The sequence below is a fragment of the Porites lutea genome, chromosome 4 (assembly GCF_958299795.1).
Source record: "Porites lutea chromosome 4, jaPorLute2.1, whole genome shotgun sequence".
Lineage (NCBI taxonomy): Eukaryota > Metazoa > Cnidaria > Anthozoa > Scleractinia > Poritidae > Porites > Porites lutea.
The window spans coordinates 25,497,655-25,516,312 of NC_133204.1; the positions used below are offsets into that span (position 1 = coordinate 25,497,655).

Sequence of the window (18,658 nt, forward strand, 5' to 3'; positions counted from 1 at the left end):
TTCCCTCCAATGAGCAGTAGACCAGCAATTTATGTGGAATAGTCAAACAGTAGTTTTATCAGAAAGAGATGAGTGACTCGGAGGAAGAGGTAGAGGTATTCTTAACGTTGGAGGCTGTTTTTGATCATCCACCCCGACAGATTTTTGTCAGTCGTCCAAAAAGGCACATTAAAAACCATCAGGATGTTCCCAGATAGACGCTGGAGATGTTGAGTCAAATTTGTTTAAAAGTTACGAAGCCGGTGACTCATTTCTCGTTTGAGGTACATTTGGCAAATGCTGACGAAGCAAATGAGGTCCAATAAAATGCAGTAAGTCGATTAGAACCGTTTCTTTGGGTTGGTTAAATGTGTTGGGAAGATTACGTATTGTTTCAGACCCGCAATCCCCTGTTACAACGAAATTTAGGGGACAGTGAATAATTATAATCCTCGGTTATGAAATATATTCCCCTAAAAACAACAAAGGAAACCGTGCAAAGTGAAAAATAATAAAATGAATAATGTAACATAATAATACAATAATAATATAATAAAAATATTCGTCGCCAGTTTTGCCTGTGGTATAAGGCAGTTAGTGTTTCTCTTGTCTCTCAATTTGTCCTGCCTTGCCGTCTTGCCATGCATTTTTTTGTTCGGTAAGTTAATTTTTAAGAGGTTGTAGGGCTCATTAACCCGATTATTTTGACGTGCTTGGGGAACCTGAGAAAATTAAAAAAATGTACAGATGATATTGTAAAGTAAATTGTCCCTGTGTTCTTGTGTCGTCTGTGTTCTGTATGTCAAATAGGTGACACAACATTGCAAAGGAGTAAGATAGAGTTTGTTCGTGCGAGGGCACGTTTGAGATGTCTTTTTAGGTACCTTGCGTTTTCATGACGTCACAGTTTTCAATTCTCTAAAGATATAAAGAAAACTCTTAATGCCCTTGGTTTTAATTTTCTAATATTTTTTTCCATACTCACTTTTTCGAACTTTTAAATTGCTATAAAATCTAACTACTCTTCTTGGTCAGCATTTAACCCACTCGGCAACTGTCAAACTTGTCCGAGAGCCCAGCTGAGTGGCAAACGCGATTGATCACATTTGAATTTAAGCGTCTTTCATAGCTCTTGCAAGATGAACTAAATGAATGTCTGTCGTTTTTGTATGCATTGTTATTAACATTCCTTCCTGGAGTTAAGTTTCTAGTGGATAGTGAACAGTAAAAAGCCAAATTTCTTTTGAAAACTCTAAGGCATAATAATAAAGCGAAAAGAAACTCGACGAGGTAAAAAATGACAAGAGGTTTTCACAAAGCAAACATTACTGCGATATAAATTGCAAATTTTTGAATTTGCTTAAACAATGATTTTTTACCCAAGATTTTTTTGCCTTGAAAAATGTATTCATCTCGTGTTGCACGAAAATTGGTTACAATCATTCTTGGCCATAATTACAACCGCGAGATCGAGAGAAAAAATCCATTACTGTATGGCCCTTTTCATTGCTATCGACCTGTATGTGTTTTCCTATTTTTTTTTTAATATTTGTATATTGAGTCCATCTATTTTCACGATATCCTTGCTTTATGGAATTGTTAAACGTTTCTTTTTTCTTCACAAGAAGAAAGGATTTAATTTACGCATTCAAAGTTTTAAAATAGTGACTACATGGGTTGAAGGGTGCTTACGTTGTTCTGGTTAACGACTTTTTAAACATCATGGGCGGCCCACCTAACCAACATTATTCCTAGTGCGTTTTCTTTTTTCTATAAGATTGACTAGGCACCACTCAAGTGTTACACTGTAGGTCTTACCTTCCTTTTCCAATGATTTCGCTGACGGAGACTTAAAAGCCCTGACTTCGTTGATGAAAATGAAGTTAAGATAAAAAAAAAATCAATTAGTTACTCCTCAAGTTAAAATATTTGACATATTTTATCATTTACGTTGACAACCGTTTGTTCTTCAGTAAAATATAACGACGTGCTCAAGAGATTACGTCATGTAAAAAGGATTTGGCTCTTAACGTCTTTTTTTAATTTTTATTTCATTTTTTTTTCTTGTATTTTTGTCTTAGAAAATTGTTTGACAGTTGAGAACATATTATTGAAAAGATAATATGATATCTATAAAGCTCTGTGGATATTCGAGGCCTTCTGATAAAACGCAATAGCATGGCAATACAATACAATAAGTATTGACAAAAGTCACTACAATTATAATATTAACAAATATTCGACTGTTGCTAATGATTTTAAATTCGCCTTATTATTCATCCAGGTTTACAACTTAGCATACATGTTATGTGGGCACAGCTGGTTATTCATGTTAAGGGAAAATTACATGAAGGTTCTGAATGAGCTGATAATTTTTTAAAATATATTGCAGTCGATATTTGGTTGTCATCACTCTAGTTAAAGAACTAAGACGTTAAAACTAACCCTAAAAACTAAAGATAATTCATAGTGTGTAGAGATTCATTCTACTTACGTACCGGGTTGATCTTTTTTATTCTACATACGACCACTTCAAGGAAATAATGTAGTCGGATCCTACTATATTTTTGCTAAATTAAAAGTTCAATATCGATATCCGGTAAGGGTCATTTCCCATTAAAAACTGCCCTATGTGTTTGTATGTGTTTCATTAAAAATGCCTATAGAAACCTTTTTAGCAGCGAATAGCTGTTCGTTTGGGTCGATACCAATAAAAACATGATAGCTCTGCAAGACGGTTAATGCTCCCATTTCGTTCTCTTTTTTTTTTTTCTCCTATAATTTGCCATTTTGTAATGAATCGAATGATTAATTTGACTCCGAATGCGAAATTGCATGATTCCTTATACGGAAACCTCTGATATTGATTTTGCAAGGCTTTTTAATCATTTCGCCGAACTGCACGACTTGTGTGTTTAAATTAAATGATAAGAAATTCGGAAACGAAATTCGAGGAAAGGTCACGATTCCAGAAGCTGATTCCTTTTAAAATGGGTAGGGGGAAGGGACAGGGGTATGGGCGGCTTCAAGAAGTTGATATGATATTATATCATGCGAAGTCAGCAGAAAGGGTGATTGTTTTGACATTTCACTGTATAAATGGTCAAAATGTATTTCAGTCTTGTTTACTCACTATTTCGAGGGGTCTGAATTTTCCAGAAATGGGGGGGGGGGGGGGGGGGGGTTGAGGTCTCTCGCGCGTTGGTGGCTCCGCAAAATTTTTCCCGAACACGCACGAGTCACTGACCCTCCTCGCAGGCTAAAAGATCTTAGCCAGGACATTAACCAGAGTTTTTTTTTCTGAAGTGGATGGATTAACAGTCTGAAGCTACTGCCTTGTTTAGTAATGTCAGCCTTGCTGATTTGTTTGTCTCTTTCTTTTCTTATCACAGTAGTTTTGGAATATTGGTTCAAATATGCTCCATAAATAGTACTTCACAAACTAATTAATAGATTTAGCCAGGGATAAAAGCGAAGCTCCCATTAATAAATTTATAATTTAAACAAAACAGTTGTAGTCCAAAAATCAGTTAACTTTGGCGCACATTCATGTGACTTTTGAGGGAAAGGCTAACTGATTTTAGAGAAAAATAATTTGCAAACTGTCCACGAGTGAAACAAATCTTACATCGAGTTTTAAATAGCTCCATATGTACACCAGAAAAATAACAATCATCTTCGACCACAGCCAAGAGCATAGTGGCTCTTGATCACAGTAGATTAGGCCTGGAAAAAAAATTCTTCCCAAACAAAATAACACAGTCGCCCACCTACACCACCTTTATTTTATAAGGTTAATTGGACAGCACCGAAATTTAATTTTATGCTATAAGGGCCGGTTAGAAGACACGATAGTCCTCGATAGCACCTAATTTACACGTTGTAATAATTATAGGTTGCATTAGACAGGCCAAAATAGAAAAATCAGGCCGAATTTTTCTGTGTTCGACAAGTTTACCTTATAAAATCTTGCCAACAAATCTGGTGGCGTGTAAAGCAGCCTTTTACAATATTCAGTTATACATCACATCCGAGGTAAACAGTACTATAAGGCGCTGTTTTTTATCATACAGACCTCGGACAGAATGCAGTTCTTCACAATTTTGCAAGATAAATTTCACGCATTCAATATTCAGGACGATCCAAGAACGCGCCTTCTTTGCACAACAAATTAAAGAATTGACCCCATTATAAAACATTTTCATCAAGAGAATCCCATAATGTCGGGATTGTTCAGTCGCAACAATCTGCTTCAATGTGGTATGCAAGATAATAATGGGCTTTTAGCGAAAACGTTCAAAAAATTTTCAAACTCACCTTTACGGCTAGCTGGTTCTCACTTTTTCGCCAAATTTGCAGTGCGAGCTGTCAATGTGTGAATGAACATTAATAGAGTTACGCGTTAACATAATAAAAGAATTTACTATGTTTATTTTTTATTCAATGGTTTTATAACTATGTGCAATCTTTAAAAGCGCTTGATAAGCGCGGCATTTTAAGTACTCCTGCAAGCGATGTTCATGTACAACTGAAAACAAACGGCACAGCGGCGGATTAAATTTGCAAGAGAGACTACTAACAATCAATAAAAGAAATATAATTCGGTGAAACATTCACATAGACAACAATTATCATTCACGAAGAAATTAAAAGTATTGTCTCTAAAAGTCCTGAGTCTTTTAAAGGTTAAAGCTTATAGTTTATGTTTTAAGCCGGCTTCCCGATGTTTGCTTTTTTTCAAGATGAACTCGAGGCAATAAAATCGCTCAAAGTGTTCTTTTTACAGCCAAAATTATATAGAGAATATTACACGGTGGCGAGACGATATCAATTTTATGTTCGAGTGGCAAGAACAATATCTCACGAGTGAGCGCAGCGAACGAGTGAGATATTGCTCTTGCCACGAGAACATAAAATTCATAGCTTCGAGCTAACGTGTAATATTCTTTTTATTATATAAACATACTGATGACGGCGTTTTTGATGATTTTCCGAAGATTTCCGACCACCTTCCGAAGATTTCCGAAGATTTTTCAAATTGTCCCGAAGACCAGACGAACGTTCCCGAACATTTTCCGAGAATTTCCAAAAATTTCCGAAGATGTCCGAAGAATTCCGAAGATTGCCGAGCACTTTCGAGGAAGACCCGAAGATGTTTCGATGATACACCAACGAATTTAAGTACAATTTAAGAGACAAACCTGATGTCAGTGAAATTATCGATATCTTCACAAGTAAAAATATCGTATTTTTACGTGTGTTCAGATACCACATTTCTCGGTGGTAGAAATCCTTGTAAAACACTGCAGTTTATATAATAAAACTAAATATTCTTCGGAACATTTTCTTTCTATTTGTGGTGAGAAAATGTCTAAAGGCTTTTTAAAGTTCTGTAAGCTTATATGGAAATAGGTTTCAAATCTTACAAATGAGCATAAACTAGCTGCATAAAACTATGCCCGACTTCATGAAACTAGAAAAAAAAACAAACATCAAATACAATAATTACTCAGGCTTACCATTCGAGATGCAGCTCATCGATCAGCGGTCAGCGATGATGATGGCCGCGTCTTTTGCAGCTCCCCAGCTTTGTGTTGGTTGCTACTTTTCTTTGGTTTGATTTTTGGTTTCTCGTTGTGCGTGTGGCCTGTTTTAAGTATTCGTGAATAACTAAGTATTTGTGAATAACTGAATATGTCAAAGAAAGGAAAGAAGCAAGACGTGAATGACGATAGTTTTGAATCGTATGTAAGAGGATCTTAATGGGGTTAACCGATAGGCGTAAAACGGCCAAAAATTTAGTCGATAGCCGTAAATAGGATTTAAAAAAAGAGTTAACAGTATATGAAATTGTTCCATAGATTTGTTAATTTCAAGGAAGGTGCTAAACTCACTTATGATTGCGTTATTTATTTCCCGGCTACTTTGACTCCGTACGCACGTTAGACCAAGCGCCTTTTTAAGTTGTGATCTAGACTTAGACTCCCTTTCCGCCGCTCTCTTGGATCTCTTGGGGAACTAATTTTTTCCATAGCAAAAATCTGGCTTCTTGCTGGGGATCAAAATTTACGATTTTCAGGAGGTCGAGTCCTCGAAATACTAGTGAAACAACACCCAGAGATGCATTTCGGTGGCGTATCTGAGAAAAAAAACTCGCTCGGACCACGTGACCCGAAACGCATTAGCCGCGCAGAATAATAAAAACTATGGACAAGGTAACGGCAGACAGTATTTCTGTACAATCCTTCTGACGCGAATTATCAAACGGATAACCCGTCTCAAATGAAAAATCCGTCTCTAGCATGTCTAGTGGGAAAACAGCCATTTCTGTTATAAATGAATGTTTCCCCCCCTGCCTTGAGTTGGGCGTCCGCGGGTCTGCTTTTGCTTTTTCACAAAGATTATTTTTAAATTGACTATTGACATTTCTGTGCGTACAATAATATTAGAAATGGAATACTTTATAGATTGCATGATCTATCAAATGTTAAAATTTTTCAAAAGAATAACTTCATTTTATCGCGAGATTGTCTTAAGACCGTTATTTTGCTTTGAAGATACAAAAATACAGGTTTATTAATATTTAACTCATTGAAACAAAAGAAATTAATTTTTAACTTTTTTGTTAACTGTAACTGAAAAACATTAACCGATAGCCGTAAAAGAGCCGAAATTGTAGCCAATAACCGTAAAAGCCACCACCCCATTGAGACCCTCATGTAAAGGACCATCTGGAAACGATTCGACAGAATGTCGAAACCATAAAGGACAATCAAGCAAAATTCAAAGACGACTTGAAATCTCTCGAACAAAAACTCGAAAGAACTACAGAGTCACTTAACCTAAAGTTCGATACTCTAAACGGCGAAGTCCACGCGGCCATGACCAGAGTTGACAAATTGGAGGATGAAGTCAGCAAGCTCGCTACTAATGTCAACCAAGCGTACGAAAGGCCTCTATCCTTGGAACGTTACTCAAGAGATTTTAACCTACGATTTTACAACATTCCCCAGGACTCAAATGAGAACTGCACTGAAAAATTGAAAAAAAGACCATATTACCTTATGATTTGGACATGCATTAAACCCGTGATAGAGAACGCAAATAGGATTGGGGGACCCAGGACTGGTGCTTTAAATGACCCGAGACCGGTCGTTGCCAAGTGTCTCTATCGACCGGAACGTCTTCAGGTAATCCAGAAAAAGAGAAGTCTAAAGAATGACAGTCCGTGGGCCAGAAAGTGAAACCCTCCCTCCCGGGGACTTTTGCAGACATTCATCGTTTCAAAGCTTCAGCCAAGGGTATTTGAAAAGTGCATGTTTGCACTTGATTGGCTGGTGGGTGTGTCTGTGCAGTCACAGGTTACCCACACCAAGAGGTGCACACCAAGAGGTGAGTTAACCTCTTCTGAAACACCATTACCGACAAAAATAACACTCAAAATTATTTAAGGTAAAGTATTTTTAATCTCATATGTAAGTTAAAATTCTCTACTTTACTTTTTAGTTCCATGTCACAACGTAAAGAGGAATATATGTAAAATAGTGGACAATAGCCATGGAGCACTTTTACAACTGCAAAAATCTTTGTGAATAAACCTTTTGCAAATTTAATCCCCTTCATTTTATTTAGCAGATGTGTGTTAGATTTAAGCGTAACTGGGCAGTGACGTCCCTCACTTTGTTTCAGGTTTCATGTTCAGTGCACAAAAAGTCCCCTGTAGAGACATTTTCTCTTTGAACAAGTTTATCAAAAGTCATTTTCAAAAACAACATAGCTAATATCTTCGTAATCGACAGTAACATCCTCTTCATCCTCAGAAGATGGATTCAAAGGGTCGGTTATGACGTCTGCGAGTTCCTGAGGCATGAGATTGCCGTTCGTCCAGCAGATTTCAAGCTTACCTTCGACGTTAGTGTTCCAGCCATGACCGTCTGGTCCCGGGATATTTGGTGTTGCCTTTATTCAGATTTCTTCCATATGAGCGCTTGATAATTTGCTCTTCACACATGCATCTTCAGACTTTCTCGACAAGGTGGAAGAAGGCTCATGTCAACACCGTTACAGCTTGTCAGTACCTCTCCTGGCTTTGCACTGAATCTCTCAATAAATTTTTCGTGTCTGAGAGAGTTGATGTCACCCAACTTGCTTTCGTACAGCAGCCATGTGAACTTTTCAAGATCTTTAAATACTCTGTCTTATGTCAACTCTCGATCCTAGAGCATGAAAGAAACTCAGGATGTTTTTTGAGGAGTGTGAGCGGCTTCACTTTCCCTCTTCTCACAAAAGTACTGGTCGTATCGCAACCAGTAAATGCGTGCAGAGCTACAAGAGCCAGGTTAATCTCATCTCCGAGATCTTTAGCAACAGCTTGAACATTTACAAGTTGGCGCTTGTCACCCGTTCCAGTGTCAAACAGCGCTGTCTGTCTATGACGTAAAAATCTTAGAAGTAAAATGAACACCTCGGTATTAGGGGATCTCACTAGTATAACTAAGCTTTCTGGTGAATTAACAGCAACATCGTTACAATGCAAGATTATTCTGGTATCGGCCTTCCCGTTTGAAGAGCACAACTTCTCAGCTTCCTCTGTAACTACATTCTTTCCATCGATACTTTTTAAGCTGATGCATTTCCCCTCAACGAAAACTAAATGCTTTCCCTGCAGCTTCGGAGCATATTTTCCCTTTTTCCACTCCTCTCTGAGGAAGCTGCACAAGCGCCTTTTGTTTTCTTCATTACACAATAACTTTTTCCGCCCACGAGGAACTTTAGTGGAAGGTCCTTTCACAAGATGTGCTTGTAAAGAACCTCTTCTTGATGTTTCTAATCCTTTTATCGAACGGGAATGATATGATTCTGTTACAAAGTCAACGCGTTGTGCTCTAGGTAGTTGCTGAAAAACATACTCAGCTAGCTCTCCGAACGTGCTCGGAAGAGAAACCATCGCTTGCAGCAAAGCATTTCCGTCAACTATGCAGCATTGAAATTCCAAAGTGGTTCTCTGGGCCAGGTGCGACTTGTCCTCCAGGCAATGCCTTAGTTTAGCTTTGTCAGTTTTTATCATTGCTCCATCTGATGTTGCCAGAGCCCAAGGAACAGGACCAAGCGGGGAACTTAGTATGCGTTCTAGGCTAAGCTCATGCTGCAGTGCCAGTATAACAAGTTGCCCAAAAACGTTGTTTCTTTCTGCAGTTATTTTTATGTTCTTTCTGGCCTTTCCTTGAACTAGTGAGGTTTTGGCTTGATTTGCAAAAGTTTTTTAGATTTTGCTTTTTCACTGGCGCGTGAAAGCTGACGGTTTTGTCTATAAGCCTGTCCTGAACGAACTGCTTGTGGGCTTTCTTGCAAATTCCATCAGACATTAGAATGCCATTCTCCACGCGGAGGGCACGGAAGCACCGGATGACAGACAACACAGCGCCTCCTTATCTTCAGTTGTCAAAGAATTAGTAAAATTATTTATCGTTTCCACGACGCAACAGGTGACTTGCTCACTCTTCAGTATCTGCCAAGATCTTACCTCCTTGTGCAAAGTAGACTCCAGAGTGTCGATATTCGCTATTTCTTTGGTTGCTTGCAGATAGCCTGCTCTTGCATGTCTAGTGCGGCACCATCTGTAGTAGATAGAACGGTTCCGGCTGAAACCAACAATTCCGCTGTGAGATTTTGCATGACGGTTAATTGTTTGCTCAATGGTTATGTCAACGGCATTTCTAGATGATGGAACATCTGATCTGTTAACACTAAAGCCATTATACTTCAATAGATCCTCTGCTCCTGGATACGTTTTTTCCAGGTTCAACATATTCAACAAGTAGAATGCAGAGTTTCTTGCATAGTTTGGGTGATCGAAGACGAAAAACAGGCTGCACATTCTTTGGAGGCTTGCTAGGTGATGCGTCAGGCAATTCTCTTTAGTCGCTCGCTGGAACTGTAGAATCAGGCCTACCTTTTCCATGTAGCTCAACCAATACTGAGCTGTCTTGTCAAGCACGCCCTGCCGAACTGTTTCTTTGAATTCATCATAACGGTCTAGGGACTTGTTACAGCTTTCACTTGCTAAACATGCTAAGAGGTTATCTTTGCACGGGTTCTTCGCTAGATGGTCTAATGTTGTAACCCCTTGCTCATCAAAAAGACAACAATGCAATGACTCGTAGACCTGAAGAAGAATTCGTTCCAAAGCTTCGTAGACAACCTTGTGCACACGAAGAGCGCGGTTATAATGTTTGCCTGTCAAAACTTGCTCTATCGATCCACTTGCAGAGATCCCTGATTCGATGAGGACTTCTTCTAAACCACTACATCTCATTTTCTTTCCAAGGGCACCCATAAATGCGCAGGTAAGATGAAAACTACCCATATGTACAATTACATGACTGAATTCTCCTGGACTCTGCCACACAAGAGAATAGGCTTTCTTGGCAACAGCGAGATCGAACGTTACCACCGTGTATTGCTGATGTACTTCCCGTGACGCCTGTCGTGATAGCTTTAAGATATGCTGTACGGTCGCATTTTCGGTGACAGGTGCAAAGACTGGAGCCATATGGTCAACAGCAGATTGCTGTACAGATGAATTCTTGCATGTTTCTGTCAACCACACCCACCTTGCCCATGAAGGGACAACCTGAGCAGCGTGACGCAGGACCCCTGAACGACACAAAAACCACAGTGTCAGATGATTGAGCCCTGGTTTCATCCAGAGTGCAAGCTGCTTCTGTCTTATAGACTGTTATATGTGGCTCGACCTTGTTTTTTGAATAGCAGGGCTCAATGTTTTGTGAAGTGCATTTCGCAGATTGGCTCTTAGTTCTCGCCTGATCGAATTCTTCTGGGGATTCTGAAATGTTTTCTTGGGCAGTTGAAACTTCCTGGATGATAATGCCGTGAGCAGTATGTGTTGTACTTGCACCTGATGGTGTTTCTTCCGTCAAGTCGAGGTTGTCCCAGCACAGGTGGGTAACTAAGTTTCTGTTTGGGCTGATTGTCGATGGGATAACACCTTGTCGCTTATCTATAGCTTTGCACATAGCTGTTTCTAGCTCTATAACTCGTGAGTAGGAAGCACAGTGACAAATCGATTAACCAGTGCTAAGACTTCAGCACTGCCAGTCAAGTGTCGCGATGTCATTCCAAGAAGTCGATGATTCGGCAGCGTCCACTTCCCATTCGTAACAGCCTCAGCCTCAGCTTCAGCGTACGCAACCTGAATGGCCCTTCGTAAAATAGATGCCGCCTCTTGAAGTCTCTCGGTTTCAGTGGCTGCTGCTTCAAATGCAACTTCAATCGTATCGCCTTTGCTAACATCTGATGAATAAACGAGCTCACTTTTATAATTTGGTTGCCAGAACTGAATTGAGCTTCCAAATCGCTTCACTAATTTTGATTTAAGTTTATCAGTTTTGTAATCAGGATTATAGCAATCAGGGTTATTATGCAAAATATCGCATAAGCAGCAAACTAGGGATTAGTCGTCATTTACTAGCTAATACATTCTCATTGGCCAGTAACTACCAAAATTTCACGTAGGTTAGACATTTTAAAGAGTTTTTTAAAGAGTTTGTCGTAAGAGGTGTTAGTTACGTATCCAAGTAAAGGGTAAATTAAACTTGTGACACGCGCAGTAGTAGTTTTTGGAACTTAAAAGTAAAGTACAGAATTTTAACTTACATATGAGATGAAAAAAACTTTACCTTAAATAACTTTGAGTGTTATTTTTGTCGGTAATGGTGTTTCAGAAGACGTTAACTCACCTCTTGGTGTGCACCTCTTGGTGTGGGTAACCTGTGACTCTTTGCTGAGGAAAAGAAGGTTGCTGCACAGCCACACCCACCAACCAATCAAGTGCAAACATGCATTTTTCAAATACCCTTGGGTGAAGCTTTGAAATGATACATGTCTGCAAAAATCCCCGAGGGGACGGGGAGGGTTTCACTTTCTGGCCCACGGACTATGATGTGAGAATAGCTGACGATTTAATCTGGGAGGACCGACAAACGAAGAAGAAGTTAAAGGAAATAAGGAAACAAGCGTATGATGAGGGAAAGAAGCCCCGTTTTCACCACGGTAATTTATATATTGATGGGGTTCTATATAAAAGTGGACAGCCTTTCAATAAAACTTGTATCTATCATATGTGAAAAATTCTATTCAAAGGGTGCGAATCGAAAATGATCCTGACTTGAATTTATAATCTTTTAAGACCACGGGATTTTTACTATTGATGAATTGAATGAATTATTTCCCGTTGTCAAGCCATACTTTTCTGCGTTACATTTAAATATCAGAAAACTCGTTCAAAGGCCGATTAAAAGCTTTTATCTGAATCCGGGCGTTAAGTTAATGGGCCCTAGAAGCATTCCAACTAGTCCGAATTTAAACGTAGCAAATTTTAGAACATTTATTCAGTATATCGGACTTCGCGAAGTTTCAAACCAGTGTCACTTTAGTCTAGAAATTTTTAAGTTGAGTGAACTGCAGCAAACGAGTGCCTGGTTAAGGCTTACATAACAACTTAAGTAGTTAGCAAAACACTACTTTTTCGCGGTCCGATAAACAACAGTATTTCGCCTGGAATAGACACTTGTTGGCAACAAACTGAATGAAACATAGTGCATAAATTCATCACCTTCGTATCTGCAAAAACCGGCCTATGGTTCAATACCATTAGCGCCCGCTGAAACTAGACCTACAATAGATTCAATTTTCCTGAGTCGAGAGTTGTTTTCCCAAGGTACACTCAGCTAAGCTAAACACCGACGAAGCAATATCAATGGCTGGCAGAGAATATTTTGGCGAAACCGCAGTTCAACCACGCGATCACATACCTGTCAACACCATGCGGAAATCACACAATCACACACTTTTGCGGCACTGATAAGACTATCCACAACCACGCATAATCTTCTCACGTTTAACATAAGCGAAATATCACCGAATAACTCGGAGAAACTCAGCATATTGGCGAATAAACACCTCTGAACATTTCTCTAACACTCGTCTTATTCAAGTTCCCGGATGTAGAGTCACACGGTCGGCGGCGACCACCGTAGCCTTGTTTCACTACTTGTTTTCACACCAGATGATCACTTGAGAACAGATACTATGGAAAATGTGTGGATAGAAACACAAGACTTAGTTATTGGTGTTATATAATTATCTCAATGGAATAAGTGCCTGATGTCCAATTATGTTGTTTGCAAAGCAAAATGAAGTAGAATCGAGTCACTTTAAAGTTGCAAACACTTTTCAGGCGATAGTTCTGGGTTTTGCCTGATAGTTCAATGTCACATAGTAGCCTGTCAAAAGCCTGCAAAGAATATGGGGATAATTTTACCTAGAAAAGTGTTTTTTTTTACCTAATGAGCTCGCCGACAAAGAACATGCATGCATGAGAGAATCGTGAGAGACATTTCAATGATTTTTAACGAATTTAGAGTTGCTCCCTTGTGATGTCTGTGCAATATTATAAACCGCCCAGTTTATCTAATCATGATTTCTTAGATAAGCTTGGGGAAAATCTACATACAATTCACCTCCCCCAAGAAGAAATGTTTGATTATGGGTGACGATAATATCAACACGCTTAAACAAAGCAACATATCAAAAGAATAACTAAATTTGCTACGCTCTGAAGGTTTCAGTCCTTTAATATTTGAGGCAACTCGGACCACTGAATCTAACCAGACTTGTATTAATCATATTTATACCAACCTTTCGTTACCATCTACGAGTGGAAGTATTGCCGTGGAAGTAGCTGATCACCCTCCAGTTTTCAGCTTTTTGTACAATTTAGATCAAAACCCCGTTTCCGGATAAGTTTGAATATAGAGACTTTAAAAGATTTAACAGTGGGCTATTCAAGACAGCATAAAGTCAGGTAGATTGGTCTCCAGTTTTTTGCTTCTAGCGATGTCAATGAGTGTTTAGCTAGATTCCTTCACATTTTCAATCGGATAAGTAATCAACATGCCCCGTTGAAATCAACTAAGGTAAAAAAAAATTGTACTTCCAAACTATGGATGACTCCAGGATTGACAAAGTTAATTAAAGTACGTGTCAAACTGTACAAAAAATGGTTAACAACACGTAATATACTGTTCTTGAACAAGTACAAGCTTTATCGTAATAAAGTGGTTTCCATTATAAATATTATCGCACCTTGTATTACAATAAACTTCTTGCTGACTCTACCAACACAAAGAAAACGTGGGATAATATGAACTTCATTATTAACAAAAGGCGCCCTTCTTCTCATATTGTCAAACTTCAAATTAATGACAAAGAATATTTACAACCAAACTCTATTTCTAATGTTATAACCAAATATTTTTGTAACATTCCTAGTCGACTTGCCTCTAAATTGCCTAAATTAAATCGTCACTTTGGCCCTTTTTTTAAATCGACTGGATTTAAATTTCGGTCTATTTTAATGCATGAAATAGAAGTTTTTCTAATTCTTGATAATCTTGATGGTAAAAAGGCGTTTGGTGTAGATAAACTTCTCCGGGTTTTGGCCTCTGTTGGAGTATTTCAGATTTTTCGTCCTGTAACGTATATAATTAATCTGTCCATCAAGCAAACAACTTTTCCTGATAATCAAAAATCGCTAAAGTGATTCCTATCTTTAAACAGGGATTCCGTTCACTGTGTGATAACTAGAAACTAATATCAGTTCTTCCTTCATTAAGTACAGTTTTTGAAAATTGTATTTATAATGAACTTATATCTTATTTTTCGTCTGAAAATATTATCGCTCCTACTCAATAGCTAGGACTTGTTGATCTCATTGAAGATGTGAGCGCGAAACGTTACTCTCAGGACGATCGTTTAATCCCACGTTAAGACAGAAAATTCTTGACGCGCTTTAAGAACTTTCGCTACAAAATTGATGGTCACGACGATAAGGATGTAAACAAAGTTTATTGAAGCGAAGCGATGAGACGTTAACAATGTTCAAAAGAAGCGATGCGAAGCCAAGCGATGATTAGGCGGTGTAGACGAAGAAAACGATGTACAAAGCGGTTTCGAGAACTAAGAAATAAATACAGCGAAAACTATAGTTAGATTAAGTAGAAACTACCCTAAAACTACGAAAACAAACTTTGGGTTTCATTAATACGATGCAAAAAGGCTTTATAAAACGTAAAATATCATACACAAAGTGAAAAGACTTACTTCTGTGTCCGCTTTTGGGATTTCACAGCTTTGACGTTGAGCCTTACTTTGATCTTAACACGATGACACGTTGACTAGAACTGAAAAAGTTTCTTGAGCACGTTCGACATTGCTAACTAATACAAAGGATAATAGCTTTCTTTGTTTGTAAATCATACGCAAGCAGGTATATCCGCGGCAGAAACCACAAATACTATAAGATAATATCGCAAACGAAACTACAAAGGGTTCGAAAGGAAAAAGGAGAAACCAGAAAATATTTGGCACGAACGTTTCCGGTCCGTTAAACACTACAAGTTGTTTATCACTATATAAATCAGGATAAACAGAAAACTAACAGTTTAACTAAAACATATATTCAGTTTGTAGCTTAAACATAATCATGCATTAAATGTTCAAATAATGTTCATTCCTTTACTGTGTGAGCTTTTCAGCAACTTTTTCCGTGTCTTGAGTAGCGTCCATCCGTTCCTCTTCGGTCAGCATAAGTATTAGCTTGTTAAACGGTCTATGCAGCTCCGTTGTATACGTTCTAAGGACGACACTTCTGACGAGACCTTTAGAAACTGGTTCTCCTCTGGTTACCACGCCCACAGGCCAAACATTGCGAGGTGCGTTTTCATCTCTAACTAGAACGACGTCGTCGACCTTCAGGTTGCGCTTTACGTTGTTCCACTTGGCCCATCCTGAAGCGTTGGTAAGTACTCCCGTTTCTATCGCGACCAAAACAGGTTGCAGAGGCTCAAGTAGATTAAGGCCTGGTTCTACGTGATTTGCGATTTTTATGCAAATTTTCCAAAAACTATTGTTAAAGACATCCTCCTTGAAAAACAGGTGGTAAAGTAAACTAACCTTAACAAAAACTTGAAAAAAAAATCCAAATTACCTCGTCACGTGATCGACCACGCCCTCTTCTGTTCATAAATTTCAATTAACGATGCCCACCACTTCCTAAACGTGTAACTCCAGTTTCTCTGTATCAAAACTTTAACCCTACAAAGTGTCTACGAAATCAGCCTGGAATGGTTGGAATCTTTACAATTTGTAGGTGCAATAGGTGTTCATTGACTAGTGCCAGTCCTCCTCTTAATAAAATTTTCGTTAGGAGAAAGACGTTAAATGACTTCGTTTCATTCCACCCGTTTTTACAAGAAGACTATCAGTAGCCACTGTTTGGACCTACAAAAGGAAAACGGTTTGCTTTCTACATAGTGGGCATTTCGACCCAAAAGATTTCTCGATAAAACAGGGCGTGGCTGGTCACGTGATGCAGTTATAAGCAATTTTTAAAATGAAAGTTGAAGATTTCGTAGTTATCATTAGCCTTAATTTATTAGACCTGGGATATCTTTAAAAAACTTTACATTAGACCACCCCCCTTTAAAATTCTGAGGAATTTGTAAAGAACCAGGCCTTAATCTACTTGAGGGTACTGAACACGACGCCAACGCGACAACGCGCATGTAGACGTCATTGCGTTGGAACTTGCCAGGCGGTGGCAGGACAATGCTTGTCTTCATTGTCAGGATCTGGTTTGGTGATAGAGGATAAGGGTTCTTAACATCGCTAGAGATAACAGTCAGAGGTCTTGATTTGATGATAGATTCAACTTTACACATAAGGATCTGTAAGGATTCATCATCTAAACGACTTCCGTGTTCACGTAGTAGGGTATTAAGAATTCGACGTGCTGTCCGTATTTGTCTTTCCCAGACTCCGTCCATATGACTGGCAGCAGGGGGATTGAATTTTCAGTCGATGTGTTGCTGGAGAAGTTTTTCTGTAATTTTTTTCTGATCCATCTCGTTGATAGCCTCGCGAAGCTCTTGTCTTGCACCAACAAAGTTGGTGTCGTTGTCGCTTCTTACTTCGCGTACCTGACCACGACGGGTGATGAAGCGGCGAAGTGCGTGAAGGAAGGAGTCTGTATCGAGGGAATGGGCGACTTCAATATGAACAGCTCTGCTTACAAGGCATGTAAACACTGCCCCATATCTTTTGCGTTCCTTGCCACCTTCTTTCGTTACGTACGGTCCAAAATACCGTAAAATTCCGAAAATAAGCCCGGGGCTTGTATTTTTCAACGGCCCTTTTTGAGGGTCTTATTTTTGGAGGGGCTTATATTCGGAGGGGCGTATGTACGGAGAGAAATTTGCGTTTTAAAATCGATTGGGCTAGCTTGTAGTGGGAAAGAAATTTACCATTTTTGCTTTGTTTTACTTTGTGTTCGAGGGCAAATTTCAAGTACAAGCCCCCCGGGTGGCTTATATTCGGAGGGGCGATTTAACGGAGGGTTTTTTGCGTTACGATTTTTGGGGGCTTATATTTGGAGGGGCTTATACATTGAGGGGCTTATTTTCGGAATTTTACTGAGGTCCACTCCGACGTAAGTCCAGGGGGGTGCTGGGGTCAATCGGTCCTCGGGCCGGATCAGCCATTTTCTGGTCTTGAGGGGTGGACTTAATTCTTCGGCATATCACGCACGAGGAAATCAGCTGACGAACTGCGGAGCTATCTTAAATAATCCAGTACCGTCCGCGTAGTTTTGCGAGGACATGTCCACGTCCTGCATGGCCGAGTTGCTCGTACGTGTGACGGATGATTAGCGTTGTCACGTGACTCTTCCGGGGTAAAATAACGAAATGTTTGGATTCTTCTGGTATTTCAGCGTGATTCAACTGACCACCGACTCGTAGCAGACCTCCATCGACAAACGGGTCGATGTGCGATTTTCGTTGTCACAAGGACGTAGGTATGCCACTGAGCCATAGCCTACGGAACTTGCGTCAGAGAACATGTGTACTTGTCTGGACTTCACCTCTCCGAAGTCTATTGGCTTCACACAACGAGGGACAAGTATGCGTTCGAGCATGGGCAACTCACTTCTCCAAATTTTCCCATCGGTTTCGGTAGGGTTCAGTGAGTTTGTCTCCTATCCTAGCTTTTCGTCTTTGCAAAGGTCTTGGAGCAACTTTTTAGCTCTCAATGTGAATGGAGCGGCAAATCCTAGGGGATCGTAGATTGATGATACGATTGAAAGTATTCCTATTCTCGTTAGAGGTTTATCCTTATTAGTGATGCGAAATCGTAATTTAGGTCTAACGTTTTCACATCTTTGGAACGTTCTTCCTCGGGAATGGACTCGAGGACACTCCGTCGGTTGCAGATGAACTTAGTGAGGCGAAATTTGCCTTTTGCGCATACGTGACGCAAACCGTCGATCTGTTCCTTGGCTCTAACTTCGGTGCTAACAGAACGGAGGCAGTCGTCCACGTAGAAGTTTCGGCGCATGGTACTTGCAACGACACTTCCGTATTGTTCTTCATTATCGTTTGCTATCTTTCGCAGGGGGTGATTAGCAAACAGCTCTGAAGGGGTGAACGGTCATTCGGTACTCATCAAGTTGAGCCGTCACGTCTCCTTTTGGCCACCATAGGAAACGTAAGAAGTCACGTTGCTCTTCGGGAACAAAGACTTGGTAGAACATGGCTTTGAT

General features: G+C 39.5%; 2 protein-coding genes across 2 annotated transcripts in view; both read right to left on the reverse strand.

Annotated features, from left to right (window-relative positions):
* Window positions 1-15,576: 15,576 nt before the first annotated feature.
* LOC140934445 (uncharacterized) lies at window positions 15,577-16,886 on the reverse strand. Its single transcript, XM_073384069.1, has 2 exons — window positions 16,527-16,886; window positions 15,577-15,984 (listed from the first exon to the last, which is right to left on the reverse strand). The coding sequence occupies exons 1-2, from the start codon at window positions 16,884-16,886 to the stop codon at window positions 15,577-15,579; spliced, it is 768 nt and encodes a 255-aa protein (XP_073240170.1).
* Window positions 16,887-18,517: 1,631 nt separating this feature from the next.
* The window catches only part of LOC140934446 (uncharacterized), a 447-nt gene continuing 306 nt past the window's right edge, over window positions 18,518-18,658 (reverse strand). The window contains exon 1 of the mRNA XM_073384070.1: window positions 18,518-18,658. This exon is cut by the window's right edge and continues 306 nt beyond it. Within this exon, the coding sequence (XP_073240171.1) occupies window positions 18,518-18,658 (141 nt within the window).

What these genes read in the sequence shown, in the direction of transcription:
- LOC140934445 (XM_073384069.1), bottom strand. Translation starts at nt 16,886, where the DNA reads ATGGACGGAGTCTGGGAAAGACAAATACGGACAGCACGTCGAATTCTT. An exon ending in TTAAAGGGGGGTGGTCTAAT is followed by an intron (nt 15,985 to 16,526) that starts GTAAAGTTTTTT and finishes CTGTTTTTCAAG; the next exon opens with GAGGATGTCTTTAACAATAG.